This window comes from Balaenoptera acutorostrata, chromosome 2 (genome assembly GCF_949987535.1).
Source record: "Balaenoptera acutorostrata chromosome 2, mBalAcu1.1, whole genome shotgun sequence".
NCBI classification, from domain to species: Eukaryota; Metazoa; Chordata; class Mammalia; order Artiodactyla; family Balaenopteridae; genus Balaenoptera; species Balaenoptera acutorostrata.
Window position 1 is genome coordinate 149495966 of NC_080065.1, and position 13728 is coordinate 149509693.

At 38.7% G+C, this 13728-nt stretch overlaps 2 protein-coding genes across 7 annotated transcripts in view; one reads left to right on the forward strand and one right to left on the reverse strand.

Annotated features, from left to right (window-relative positions):
• Window positions 1-247: 247 nt before the first annotated feature.
• NUDCD2 (NudC domain containing 2) lies at window positions 248-8371 on the reverse strand. 2 transcript variants are annotated; one of them, XM_007171408.2, is made up of 4 exons: window positions 8112-8371; window positions 5566-5614; window positions 4887-4963; window positions 248-744 (listed from the first exon to the last, which is right to left on the reverse strand). In XM_007171408.2, the coding sequence occupies exons 1-4, from the start codon at window positions 8298-8300 to the stop codon at window positions 661-663; spliced, it is 399 nt and encodes a 132-aa protein (XP_007171470.1). In that variant the 5' UTR covers window positions 8301-8371; the 3' UTR covers window positions 248-660. The 2 variants fall into 2 exon arrangements, with proteins under 2 accessions (XP_007171470.1, XP_007171469.1); XM_007171407.2 differs by having other exon boundaries at window positions 4887-5038.
• Window positions 8372-8504: 133 nt separating this feature from the next.
• HMMR (hyaluronan mediated motility receptor) overlaps window positions 8505-13728 on the forward strand; it is a 29977-nt gene continuing 24753 nt past the window's right edge. For 2 of the 5 annotated variants that reach the window (XM_007171447.2, XM_057541113.1), the window contains exons 1-3: window positions 8878-9014; window positions 12286-12384; window positions 12837-12919. In XM_007171447.2, the coding sequence (XP_007171509.1) occupies window positions 8969-9014; window positions 12286-12384; window positions 12837-12919 (228 nt within the window). In that variant the 5' untranslated portion in view covers window positions 8878-8968. Of the gene's footprint in view, window positions 8642-8877; window positions 9015-12285; window positions 12385-12836; window positions 12920-13728 lie in introns of those variants that run through there. The other 3 variants (XM_057541114.1, XM_057541115.1, XM_057541112.1) reach the window with 3 other exon arrangements.

Consider the following 13728-nt stretch of genomic DNA (forward strand, 5'->3'; position numbering starts at 1 on the left):
ATAACCATATTCACCTCACCAATTCTCTTTTGCACTAATCTATTCTTATTGATAGGTTTTTAACTATTTTTCAATTTCTTGACTTAAAGGCATCTCTCAAGGAATAATATACTAATTCAGAAAATTTCAGTAACTCTTAAAATTAACTTAGAATATATCTGTGGATTGTTTTTTCCTTTCTGAAAATTTTTTTCAGTAATACAATTTCCTTGTATGAACTGGTACACTTAGACAAAGAGGTACACAATTCCTATTTGGAAAAGTTTATTGAACATTATTCCTGCATCACACTTATTGAAAGAAAAACTTAATTTTCCCTGATGGCACCCTGTCATTTCACATGATCTATACCCTAAAGATTTTTGTATTAAAAATACAGGTTAAATATGAAATTAGTAAAATGCAGCATATAAAACTTCATGCTGAGCAAAAACAAGTCCAAAAAAAAAGTTACCGTATATCAACAGAATAGTTCCTACAGTATTTAAGATGTTTCCTATGTAACTCATATTTGAATGCAATTTTTAGAACCATATTTAAATATATTTTGCAATTTGTTAACTGTAGACATTCACATTTTTCTTCCACCACATAATCTGTTCCTTTGATTAAGTTGGTAACATCTGCTAGGATCCACAAAATGCAGCAAGAAGATGGCAGTTATTTCTCAAGATTTGAGAAATCTGGTCCACCTTTAGTGTAGTTTCCTGAGATTTCTGCTCCACTGAAGTCAAAACCAGGATTCTGAAAAATATGAAAAAAAAAATTATAAAACTTACAAGGAAAAATATAAGTAACCCAAAAGGAAAATGGTAAAAAGATATAAACCAGCAATTGACAAAAAAGGAAATCTGAATGGACAATAAACATGTGAAAAGATATCAAACCTCACTGTAATCACCAAAGTGGAACCTAAAACTATGAGGTACTTTTTCAACTTTCATATTTACAAATATTTAGAAGATCAATATGCATACTATAATGTTGACAAGTGTATGGGCAAACATATACTTTACCATCAGTGTATAAACAGATTTTTAATAACTAGCATTTTTTGAGAGCTTATTACATGCCAGGCAGGGTTCTAAGAGCTATATATATTTTAAAATACTCAATCCTCACGACAATCTTATGGAGTAAGTACTACCTCAGGCTTCAGTATTTTTAGAGACATTTCATTTATTCAACAAACATCTATTGAGTTCCTACTGTTTAGAAGACACCATGAGAGGCATGTGGAATTTAAGAATGAACAAAATAGACAAAGATCCATGTTCTGGTGGAGATTACATTCTAACAGGAGGAGACAAATAATAAACCCTAAATTACCTAGAGCAGGGGTCAGCAAGCTTTTCTGTAAAGAGCCAGGTAGTAAATACTTTAAGCTTTGAAGGTCATATAGTGTCATAACTACTTAATTCTGCTGTGGCTATATGAAAGACAATACACAAACAAATGAGCATAGCTGTGTTCCAGTAAAACTTTCCTTCAAAAACAGGCAGTGGGCTAGATTTGACCAGTGGCCATAGTTTGCCAACCCCAGATCTAGTGTGTTAAAAATTCCTAAGTGCTATAGTATAGGAAGAAAAAATAAAAAAAAGAAAGTAGGGCAAGTAAGGAAAATGAGGAGATTAGAGTATTTAAATAGAATGATCAAAGTATGCTTCATTGAGAAATGACTTGAAAACAGTAAAGAAATTAGCTAAGCTTTGGGAGAAGACCATTGCAGTCAAAAGGCCAGGCATGTTTAATGAACAGCAAAAAGGCCAGTATGGCTAGAGCAGAATGAATGAGGGGGGCAGTAGTAGGAGAGGAGGTCAGAGACACCATGGAGGACCAGATCAATTAGCGCCTTGTAAAAGACTTTGTCTTCTACTTGAGTGAAAGAGTTCTGAGAAGTGATATAATCTGACATGCATTTTTAAAAGGACTGCTCTAACTGCTATTTTCAGAAGACGGTAGCTTGGCAACGGTAGAGGTAAAGAGAACAATTAAAAGGTCATTAGAGTAACCCAGGCAAGACGTTAGAGGTGTTCCAGGTGAGAGTGGTAGTAGAGTTGGTGGTGATGAGTGGTCAAATCCTGAATATATCTAGAAGGCCATGCCAGTAAGGTTTCCTGACAATTGGATAGGGTGTGAGAGACAGAGGAATGGAGGATGACTCCCCAGATTTTTTTTGGGGGGGGGGATGGGGGGATTTATTCTCTTGAGGTAGAAATACATCATAAATGACACAGTTGACGGTTTACAACACACACCATGACAAGAATGGATGGACCAGCCGCGGCCCTGATCCTGCACAGGGAATCAGTCGCTCCTCCCCGATTACAAGTAGGAAGGTCCACCTCCTCCAGGAAGCCTGCCGTGACTGCTCAACCCCGGGGGGAAGCTGCCTGGAACCCACGGATAGCTGACCCCATGGACACCAGAACGTATAAGCCGGGATCATTTCTCTTCGGCAACATCACTGTGGCAAGAGGAAGACCCTCCAGCTGGAAACCCTGAGTCCTACCACTTCTAGCCTCTTAGTTCCATCTGCAGGACAGGTTGGTGAGCCACGCAGTAAACATGGACTAGGAAAGAACTGGGAACAGAGCAGCCCTCTGGTTGCCAGTGTTTGGAGAGCAAGTTGTGACTATGGACAGTCCAGGTGTCTGACTGGTATCTTTATTAGTCACCTAAGGCCTTCGGTAATCAGTCATTAGAGTTATGCATCCGTCACGGCATCCACGATAATGAACCACTTTGGTTCCCCCAGGTGCTGATGATATGGCAATGGTGATGTTGGTGATACATAAATAAGCAGCGAATAAGAGTGAATACAGAGCTCTATGCTTCTTGTACCATATGTCTTACTTGGGCTCTAGTAACTATATGATGTAAGAAGGGTGTGTATTATTCTGCAGGGAAGAACACTGAGGCTCATAGAAGCATGTGGGTCGTATGTGCGTCAAAGTTCTCACAACTAGTAAGTGACAGAGATGATCTTTTCTTTCCCCAGCCAAGAAATGCAGGTCTGCAAAGCGCTGTCTACCATGGCAGCATCAACCCAGGAGATGTTAAGTGGGCCGAATATCGTTGTCCACACTGGGGGAACCTGCTGGGCTCTGAAACACCCCTGGCACTGGATGACGTCAGCTTTTCTTAAAGCAAACATGGGAACCCTGGTCCTCCTCCACCTCCTTGGGAAGCTGAGTGAGCCCAGGGCCTCTGCCAGACCTCGAAGGATGGTCATGCTGCCCTCCCTTCTCCATCCTTCAGCCTGCACACACGTGCTGGGCACGGGACCACCAGGCACAGAGCAGACCAGAAGTGTGGTAGGAAAAGAGCGCCAAGCTGGAGGCCAAAGTCCGCAGCAGATCGCAAAGCAGCCACATACCAGCTGTGTGGTCCTGGGTCAGCGCCTTCCGCTCTGGCACTAGTTCCCTCATCCATAAAGGAGGGAATTACACTGGATATTCTCTTGCATTCTTCCAGTTTTGTCATTGAGGGAGTCTACAATGGCTCCAGTGCTCTTTGGGCTCTGCTTGCACCTTCCAGAAGCCCACCCAGTGGAGGTTGCTAAGATGACATCCTCTTACTTGTGCTGGCTGTGGATTTCTTTCCGATGCTCATACTTTTTGGAAAGGTGTGGCGTGGAAGGTGGGGAGAGCTGGCAGGTTGGGGTCACCAGGGGTTCATGCAGATGTTGTAATTTTGCACCTGGGTTTCTGACTTGGCTTGTAGTTGCTTCCAGGGCTGAGGTGGCTGAACCAGCAACAAAACAACCAAGCCCGGGGCTGAAAATTCAGTTATGGAATCCAACTGGAGGGAGGATGGGAATATGGTAAGCAGGAAAATCACTGCTTTCATGCCATGGGGGCAGGGGGAAGGCATAGACAGACAGAAGAGGCACAGCATCTCAGTCAGTTTGGGCTGCTATAACAGATTACCATGGACTTGGTGGCTTAAATAACAAATTTGTTTTTCACTGTTCTAGAGGCTGGGAAGTCCAACGTCAAGGTGCCAGCAGATCTCACATCTGGTGGGAACCTGCTTCCTGGTTTTCAGATGGCCATCTTCTTGTTGTGTCCTCACATGACAGAGAGCAGAGAGAGAGCACCCCAGATTTTTTTAATCTGAACACCCAGTTTCCATCACGTGAGATGAGAAGGCCATAGGTAGGACAAATGTGGGAGGGAAATTAGGGAGTTCACATTGGACATGTTGAGTTTGACATGTCTATTAGACAGAAAAGTGAAGATGTTAAATAGGCAGCTGGATATGCAAGTCCAACATTCAGGAGAAAAGTCCAGGCCAGAGACATACGTTTGGGAATCACCATCATATAGATGGAAATTATCCATCAAAACTTTAACAGTGGTTTGATCCAGTAATAATTCTCCCATATATCTATCTTAAAGGAAAACTTGAATATTTTCAGAGATGAAAGTACAAACTGTTTGAAATAGACACAAACAGAGAAATCTAAATCTCATCAAAGAGGAACAGCTAAATAATAATGATACACTCAAACTAGGGAACACTCTAAAGCAGTTAAAAGTAATGAATTTTATCTGTATGTACTAGTAGGGAAAGAAACCGAAGACATTTTTTTTTTTTTTTTTGGCTGCACTGGGTCTTAGTTGCAGCACTCGGCATCTTTGTTGCGGCATGTTTAGTTGCGGCATGAAGGCTCTTAGTTGTGGCATGAGGACTTCTTAGTTGAGGTATGCAAATCCATATATGGAAAGGCCAGTCATTTTTCTAACCATTTAACTTAAAAAATTTCTTTGAAGAATTTTAGTAATTTTTTAAAACCACATTTGAGTTTTAATTTCAAATAATAATTATTCTATGAGCTTAAGATGTTTAACTATACATATTCATACATTCATCTGACTTACTTCTTTCTGGAATCTCTCTAATGTAAGTTTTCTCTGCATTTGGTCTTGCACCCAAGGATCAGCTGCATATCCAGATTCTAGAAGAGAAGTCCAACAATTTGCCGCATCTCTCTTTGTCTTTGTAAGAACAATACGGACCATTTTTCTATCCTCTAAACAAACAAAAATCACAAAGAAATCAGAGTTAATCATTAATTTGTATTTTCAAAAATCATTAGGGAGGGCTTCCCTAGTGGCGCAGTGGTTAGGAATCCGCCTGCCAATGCAGGGGACACGGGTTCGTGCCCCGGTCCGGGAAGATCCCACATGCCGCGGAGCAGCTATGCCCGTTAGTCACAATTACTGAGCCTGCGCGTCTGGAGCCTGTGCTCCGCAACGGGAGAGGCCGCGACAGTGAGAGGCCCGTGCACCACGATGAAGAGTGGCCCCTGCTCGCCGCAACTGGAAAAAGCCCTTGCACAGAAACGAAGACCCAACACAGCCATAAATAAATAAATAAATAAATAAATTTATTAAAAAAAAAAAATCATTAGGCAATCTTGACGTACAATTGTTTTCAATACATGTCTTTTACTATATCTTCCAAAGCTGCAAATCTACAGCAGGGGGAAACATACTAATTTCCAAGACAAAATTAATTTTTAAAAAGATTCTAAGAAATATAATAGATTACCCTTACCCAGAGTCCACGTTCCCTCATCAGCTATTGTAGAATCAAAGAGTTTGCCCTGAAAAATAAACATGAGTACTAAAAATAAAGAAATTCCATTAATTTTCATAAAGTTTTCATGATTTAAGACTTACCTTACTTCCCATCTAATCCACATATAATTACTTAATTTGTTTAGAGTAGGGAGATCAAATTTTATACCATTTCAACACACCGATAGGTGCTCAACCCTAAGTTCCCTCCTAGCGAGTGAAACAGAACCTAGTTTACACTACGGAATATATACTACGACAAAGAACACAGGGCTCTCTACAGAAAGATAAGGGCTCCTTAATTTTTAGAAAATGAAGAAATACTACTGATCACTGGTTGGCCAAATGTGAAGTTAATATCTGAAATGCTTTAACTTTACCAACTATAATAAACTACAAGAAGAGCTATCCTATGGATATTAAGAAGAAATGATGTCTTTTAAAATAAACTTTTAAAAAACTAAAAACAGAACTACCATACAACCCAGTCCCATTACTGGGCATATACCCTGAGAAAACTGTAATTCAAAAAGAGTCATGTACCACAATGTTCACTGCAGCTCTATTTACAGTAGCCAAGACATGGAAGCAACCTAAGTGTCCATCAACAAATGAATGGATAAAGAAGATGTGGCACATATATACAATGGAATATTACTCAGCCATAAAAAGAAACGAAATTGAGTTATTTGTAGTGAGGTGGATGGACCTAGAGTCTGTCATACAGAGTGAAGTAAGTCAGAAAGAGAAAAACAAATACTGTATGCTAACACATATATATGGAATCTAAAAAAAATAAAAAAATAAAAATGGTTCTGAAGAATCTAGAGGCAGGACAGGAATAAAGACGCAGATATAGAGACTGGACTTGAGGACATGGGGAGAGGGAAGGGTAAGCTGGGACAAAGTGAGACGGAGTGGCATGGACATATATACACTACCAAATGTAAAATAGACAGCTAGTGGGAAGCAGTGCATAGCACAGGGAGATCAGCTCAGTGCTTTGTGACGACCTAGAGGGGTGTTTTTGTTATAAAGCTTTGTTATAAAGCAGAAACTAACACACCACTGTAAAGCAATTATACTGCAATAAAGATGTTAAGAAAAATAAAATAAAATAAATAAATAAATAAAACTGGTTCAATCTCTTTGTAGGGCAATTTAGCATTAAAAAAATTTTAAAGCACATACTGCACATCTGAGGTCAGATGAGTTGTCACTGATTTTTCAGAAACGTGTTTTAAGAAAGAACTAAGCAAAATATAAGTTTAAAAGAGAATGCATCTGCTAAAATCCATTTTGACTTGTTGTAGGAAATGAAATTAAAATGTCACATTAAAAAAAGAAAACACATTCTTTTCATGTCAATACCAGTGGAAAAAAATCCTACTTGTCTAAAATCCTAGAGTTAGAGTTATTGCTAAATTCCCTAAGCTATTGCAAATTAACTAAATTTACTAAAGTAAATTTGACATGTAATATTAAATCACCGTTCAGTAAACCGCACAAAATTGCACAACTATTCAGAAAGGTCATCAAGATCCAAGCTGACATAAATCAATGTCTTCCACATGAATCTTCCTTTTCTCTGAGGCACTCAAAACCCTTTCATATAAAATAACTAACACGTAGTGTGAGCTTATTACATACCAGTCACTACTTACTCCAAGCTCTTCACTCACCATGCTATGCTCAAAACAATCCTGAGAAAGGTATTATAATTACCCCCACTTTGTGGATGAAGGCTTAAACAATGAATAATCTCTTGCCCAAGGTTACAAAACTGGAAAAATGACAAAGCCAAGTATCTTACCAAGCAGTATCCCTTGACCATTACACAACACTGCCATCAAATATCTTGGGCATCTAATCTGAGAAAGAAATCTAACTTCAACTTAACTGAATTTAACTATAAATTTTAACAAGGAAAAAATGGGTACCAGATCCAAAGGGTACTGATGAGAATAAAAGGGATATTATTTTCTTCACGACCTCTTGACACTGCTTAACCACTCCACAAACGAGCAGAATTTTTCTAATTTCAGATGAGAAAATAAATCACCTGACATCACCTTCGAATCCTCATCCTGACATCTTTATCCTTTATTTTCATCTTTATTTTCTTATAACTCCCTAAATATTTATTAGTTTAATTATGACTCCCTACAAGAGCATAACCTCTCTTGAGTGTGGGAACATTATCTGGCTCGTTCACCGCTGTACTACTAGCACCGAGATCAGTGCCTGGAAGAAAGTATAAGTACCGTAAGTATTTGTTCTTTCAACGATCTAGTTAAGCAGTTCTCAGCTGAGGACCCGCAGAGAAACAAAACAAACAGCTTCATTTGGCTTAGAAACAAAGCCAGGAAAAGTGGCGTACTCAAAATTCCCACCTCAACTCAGGACTGGCCCTGAGGGTGGGGTCTCCGCAGACCAGTCTTTCCAAGGAAACTATGAACTCTAGCACTCAGAGATTTGAGGGGGCCGGGAAGAAACTGAGCACAAGCCCCAACCTGCCGCTACCTTGAGGATCTCGCGGCCCCCCACGGCCAGCGCCACATGCCGGCTCTGCAGGCCGCACTGAATATCCTGGGCGCGAGTGCCTGGCGGCACCTGAACTTCAATGAACACCTCCTCCAAGGTCTGGTACCACTGGCCCCAAGGTGTTGCGCACGGAACCACCCCACTGCGCTCCTCAAACGGGGCTGACATACTCCAGTCGCCTCCCGGCCGCGGTTGCACCGAGCGAGCCGAGCGCACGCACGGAATCTCCGCGTTCGAGCCACACCCCGGCTTCTCCGCTCGGGTCACTGCACATGCGCAGGAAGGTAACCTGAAGTCTCCGCTCGTGTTCGTTTTTCCTTTTCAGGGGCCATTTAGGACGCTGGCAGGACCCAGGTTTAACGAACTGAAATCCGGAAAAGTTTACATCCAAGGAACGATGGGAGACGGCTGGAACCAGTAAAGTCAGAATTCATTACACTGCCACCAATATGACGTCAAAAGCGACTGAAAATTCTTTGATGCGAACTGCGCTTGCGCAAATGCTGCTGGTGCGTAGTTAAAATTGAGTAACGCCAGTAGGGGTTGGGCCCGTGCGGAGGGGGGAGGGGCGAGAGGAGACAGTAATAGTCTCCTATTGGATGGTAACCTAAACAGATCACCTAATTGGACGCTGCAAGAACCGAGTACGCATGCTCTATGGATGTTCCCGTCCTGGATTGGTGTGCCCAAGACTTTGGCTTTCCGATTGGTTAAAGTTGGGTGGGCGGGGAATAAGCAGGGAGATTTGAATTTGAAGCGAATAGGGCCTAACAAGCCGCCGGAAGTTGCCGAGGAGCACCTTAGAAACCTTCGGTTTTGTGCAGCTGGTCGTCAGCATGTCCTTTTCTAAGGCGCCCCTGAAACGATTCAATGACCCTTCTGGTGCGTACGGGGAAGGGATCTGGGGGACAGAAGATGCTCTCACGCCCCTTGCCCCTCTTGGTTCCCTTCATCAGAGGCAAATAGAAGGCGATTTTTAGGGCTGGGATGGGGCTCACTTAATTGATTCATTTTCCTGAAACACATGCTAAGGTTTTACTACATGCCAAGCACTATTCAGAATGATAAGTTTACAACAGCGAGCGAAGCAAAATCCCTGCTCCATGAAGCTTACCTTCAATTGGGGAATGCAGCCAATAAACAGTGCTGTGGAGAAACTAAAGCAGAGGGAAGGGAATAGGAATTAGGAAGCATTGATAGCTATTTGTTGCTCAAGTCCGAAGGCCTCACTGTTAAAAAAAAAAATATATATATATATATATATATATATATATATATATATATATATATATATATTTACTGTTGCTTTTGGTTTGAACTTGTGGATTTCTTTTGGATATCCCATTCAGGCGTAAAAGAAGGAAGACTGGTAAAGGCAGTTTATGGGTGTAAAATTATGGCAGTAGCACTTACTGAAAACACTATAGATGAAGTAATGGGAGCTAATTTTGACAGTACCCCAGGCACCACACTAAGTCTTTACATAGATTATTAGTTCTATTTTATTTCCCCCAAATCCCTATTATTCATTATTTTATTGATAAAGAGATGGAGACTATTTGCTAAATGTTACACAATCCAAACTGTCAGAACTGGGGCTTGAAACCAGGCCTCCACGAACCCATCCTGTGCTCCTAACCACTGCGGTGCAAAAGCACAATAACGATGAAGCCTTCCATGTGGTTGGTAAGGCATTCATCATTTAGTGACTACTCACTGTATGCAGGGACTATGCTAAGGTCTCCCCTACTAGATCTGGTTTATTCTTGCCAACAGCCAGGTGAGGCAGGTACTGATATTGTCCTCATTTTACAGCTGAGGACACTAAGGGGTTTTGTAACTGTACCGAGCAGCCTGTAAGTGACAGAGCTTAATATCAAAGCTCATGATTTGTCCTTTATAATGTACACTTTTAACAGTCACTCATTACACCTTAATTTCTATTAGCTAAAATGCAAATGGAAAAGACCTCTGCTCACAAAGGAAGGCCAAGGGAGCAAATGCATCAGCACAAGAATATTTTTTAATTAGAAGAGTCAAGAACCATATAATTTTCCAGACATTCAAAGAACCTACTCTAAGTTCTGTCAGCAGTGTGTCTTTTAAGGAGATTTGTTTGTTTGCTTGCTTTATAATAGATCAAACTGCTTTTTCCAATTACACAAAATTTCAGGCTCATAGTTTCAAGAGTAATAAATTACCATTTATTTGATGCTGTGTGTGTGTGTGTGTGTGTGTGTGTGTGTGTGTGTGTGGCACTGTAGTGATTTCTCGTATTACTCCAGAAATCCTAAGAACCAAAGTGTGAGGTAGATACTATTTTTTATTCCTGTTTCGTGAATGAAGAATCAGTCTCAAATAGAAATAACTTCCCAGGGGTCTTAAAGCTAGACTGGAAAAGGAGAGAGCATAATGTTCTTATTCATCATCTTCTCGCTATGACTGCAAAGTACCTGGCATATAGTATTATCTATTGATTGGCAGGCAAAGCTGGATTTGAACATCCATCTAGCTGATTACTATACAAAACTCTATTCCCAATCCCACATCCCAAGTAACTTTCTGTTTTCTTTGCCACACTGCCAAACCCTGAGCTAAATACTGAGGAAATGGACATGATTGAGACTGTCCCTAACTTCAAGCAGTTTTGTCTAAGGAGGGAGATGGATAAGTACACTATTATAACCCATTGCAAAACTGCAAGAAGTTCTGTGATAGTAACAGTATGCGTAGGCTGCTGTGGAATGGAAGTTCCTAGCTTGATTTGGGGATTTGGAGAAAACTGGAAGAGGCGACCTCCAGGCTGAGATCTAAAGTAAGTAAGAGCTGGATCTCAAGTCAGCTTTGCATAAGCACTCTGAAATGCCTTCGATTTGGGACTCCAGTTACATGAGGTTATACAGTATAAATTGCTGCAACATAGAAATATAGTCTAGTGTAGTTTGTACTTTGCATAACATGGCTTTATAAATTTTCTGGTGTAATGATATTAGAGATGGATCGTCACTAAATTTTTATTCCAAGCTAAATCTTGAGGGCTGGACATTTTTAGTAACTTCATTTCTAAAATCTGGTGATAGTTACCTCAGTGAATCTCTCTGAGTAGAGTTGATTCCAAATATTTTATTTCTTATATTCAATCCTTAATAACAAAGCTGTATTGCTTGTTCTGACACAGTGTTCATCCCAAAACTGTCTTTGTTGTTTTGCTCAGTTGTCTGTGTTCCTTTGACCCAACTGAAATAAAGGTCATTTGGGAAGATAATGATATTGTTCTTCACAGAGAAACCTAATATCAAATGGGTGCTATTTTTACATTTGAAAACAAAGGAAGCAATTTTTTTTAAAATTTTATTGGAGTATAGTTGATTTACAGTGTTGTGTTAGTTTCAAGTGTACAGCATAGTGATTCAGTTATACATACACATATATTCATTCTTTTTTAGATTCTTTTCCCATATAGGTTATTACAGAATATTGAGCAGAGTTTCATGTGCTATACAGTAGGTCTTGTTGGTTATCTATTTTATATAGATATGTATGTGTGTATATGTTAATCCCAAGCTCCTAATTTATCCCTCCTCCCCATGTTTCCCTTTTGGTAACCATAACTTTGTTTTTGAAATCTGTGAGTCTTTTTCTGTTTTGTAAATAAGTTCATTTATATCATTTTTTTAAATTAGAAAAAGAAGGAATTTATTAATAGTATTTTTACATTTATATTACTCACTTTACTATGACTCTTTTTTTAACTGAAGTATAGTTGATTTACAATATTGTGTTAGTTTCAGGTGTACAGCAAAGTGATTCAATTATATTTTTTTCAGATTATTTTCTATTATAGGTTATTATAAGATATTGAATATAATTCCCTGTGCTACACAGGAGATCCTTGTTGCTTATCTGTTTTATGTGTAGTAGTTTGTATGTGTTAATCCCATACACTTAATTTGTCCCTCCCCCCTTGCTCCCCTTTGGTATCCATAAGTTTGTTTCCCATGTCTGTGAGTCTGTGTCTGCTTTGCATATATATTCATTTGTATTAATTTTTAGATTCCACATATAAATATCATATAATATTTGTAAGACATGTTTTTAACTTAAGATCATAAGTCACATTAGATGAGATTTTAATATTTTATGTTTCCTCTAGGATGTGCACCATCTCCAGGTGCTTATGATGTTAAAACTTCAGAAGTATTAAAGGGACCAGTATCCTTTCGGAAGTCACAAAGGTTTAAAAACCAAAAAGGTAATTGATCCCAATATAAAATAATGGTTATATGATCTTGTAAATTTTGAAGTTAAGAAAACAGAATTTAAATTTAAAGATGCTGTAGTATCTCTAAAAATGTGAAGCTACACCTATATTTAATTTTTCTTAATTGATAGATTTACAAAAGGGTCAACTTCAGAATAACACTTTCATCATTACACTGTCATATAACCAGGAAAATTAAGCAAGATGCCATAGATATGTAGTTTTCCTTTTCGGTTACTTTAACTCTCTGTTGGAGAATATTAGAAAGAATATTAGGGAAATCAGGAAAGAGATGTGTAAAAAATATTGTGCAACTAATTATTTGAAAATGTACAATCAAGAAAAGAATAACTTTATATTGCTATAAGAAATTTGGGAATTGTGTTTTGTCTGTGGTTCAAATATGTAAGCACAAACCATGATCTGTACAATTTGTTTTATAGCAGAATCTCAACAAAATCTTAATGTTGACAAAGATACTACCTTGCCTGCTTCATCAAGAAAAGTTAAGACTTCGGGATTAAAGGTAAGGAGCTCTTATATTCTAGCTGGTTTATAAACTGTAATATGAAAATATTTCTGAAAGGTACTATATTTGACTAGAATGGGTTAAGTGTATAAATTAAGGTTATTGGTAAATCTGTAAATTAGTAAAACATTATCATTGGAACTCTAGCAAGCTTTACATACCTGCCTGGGTCATTACTAAATATATTGTGTTTAAATGTGCCCTTAGTTCAGAATTACAAAATGGTCTCCACTTCTCAGTCATTTCTATAGCTGGGTAAATTTTATAATACTTAGTAAGGCTTTAAAAATTATGCAATGCTTTGATTTGTTAGTTACCATAATTTGAGTTGTTCTGGTTTTGTTTGTTTATTTGTTTTGGCGGAAGAGTAAATATTGGCGAAGATAAAGGAAAAAACTTCTAATGCCTAAAAGAGGTTTGCTACTCAGAAACTGCCAAAGAGTGGTAGGAGATTAAATTCTTAATAACTTCATGTTATAGCTTGTGCAAGAGCCTACTATTACGGTTTCCATTAGTTCATAAAGCAAGTTGTACTTCCTTAAGGAGTTGTACAACTTGGTATTTTAATGTGAAAAGATTCAGAGTTGGGAAATCAAAGCTGTAAGTTAAGTTTATTCTTGTTCATTAATTTGGCGATTACCTAAGTCTCTTGTTCTATAAAAAAAGAGCTGTTGTCCAATATGGAAGTGATCAGCCACGTGTGGCTACTGAGCACTTGAAAGTGAAGAATTGAATTTTTAGTATTATTTAATTTTAATTAATGGGTAGTTAAAAACTGATACTCGATTCTGTTGTTATAAAACTTA

Excerpts from the sequence above, each read along its gene's own strand:
- NUDCD2 (XM_007171407.2), bottom strand. The coding sequence starts at position 8,300 with ATGTCAGCCCCGTTTGAGGAGCGCAGTGGGGTGGTTCCGTGCGCAACA. Across the intron at positions 5,615-8,111 it reads GGGGCCGCGAGATCCTCAAG|GGCAAACTCTTTGATTCTAC; the intron begins GTAGCGGCAGGT and ends TTTATTTTTCAG. Across the intron at positions 745-4,886 it reads TAGAGAGATTCCAGAAAGAA|AATCCTGGTTTTGACTTCAG; the intron begins GTAAGTCAGATG and ends CATATTTTTCAG.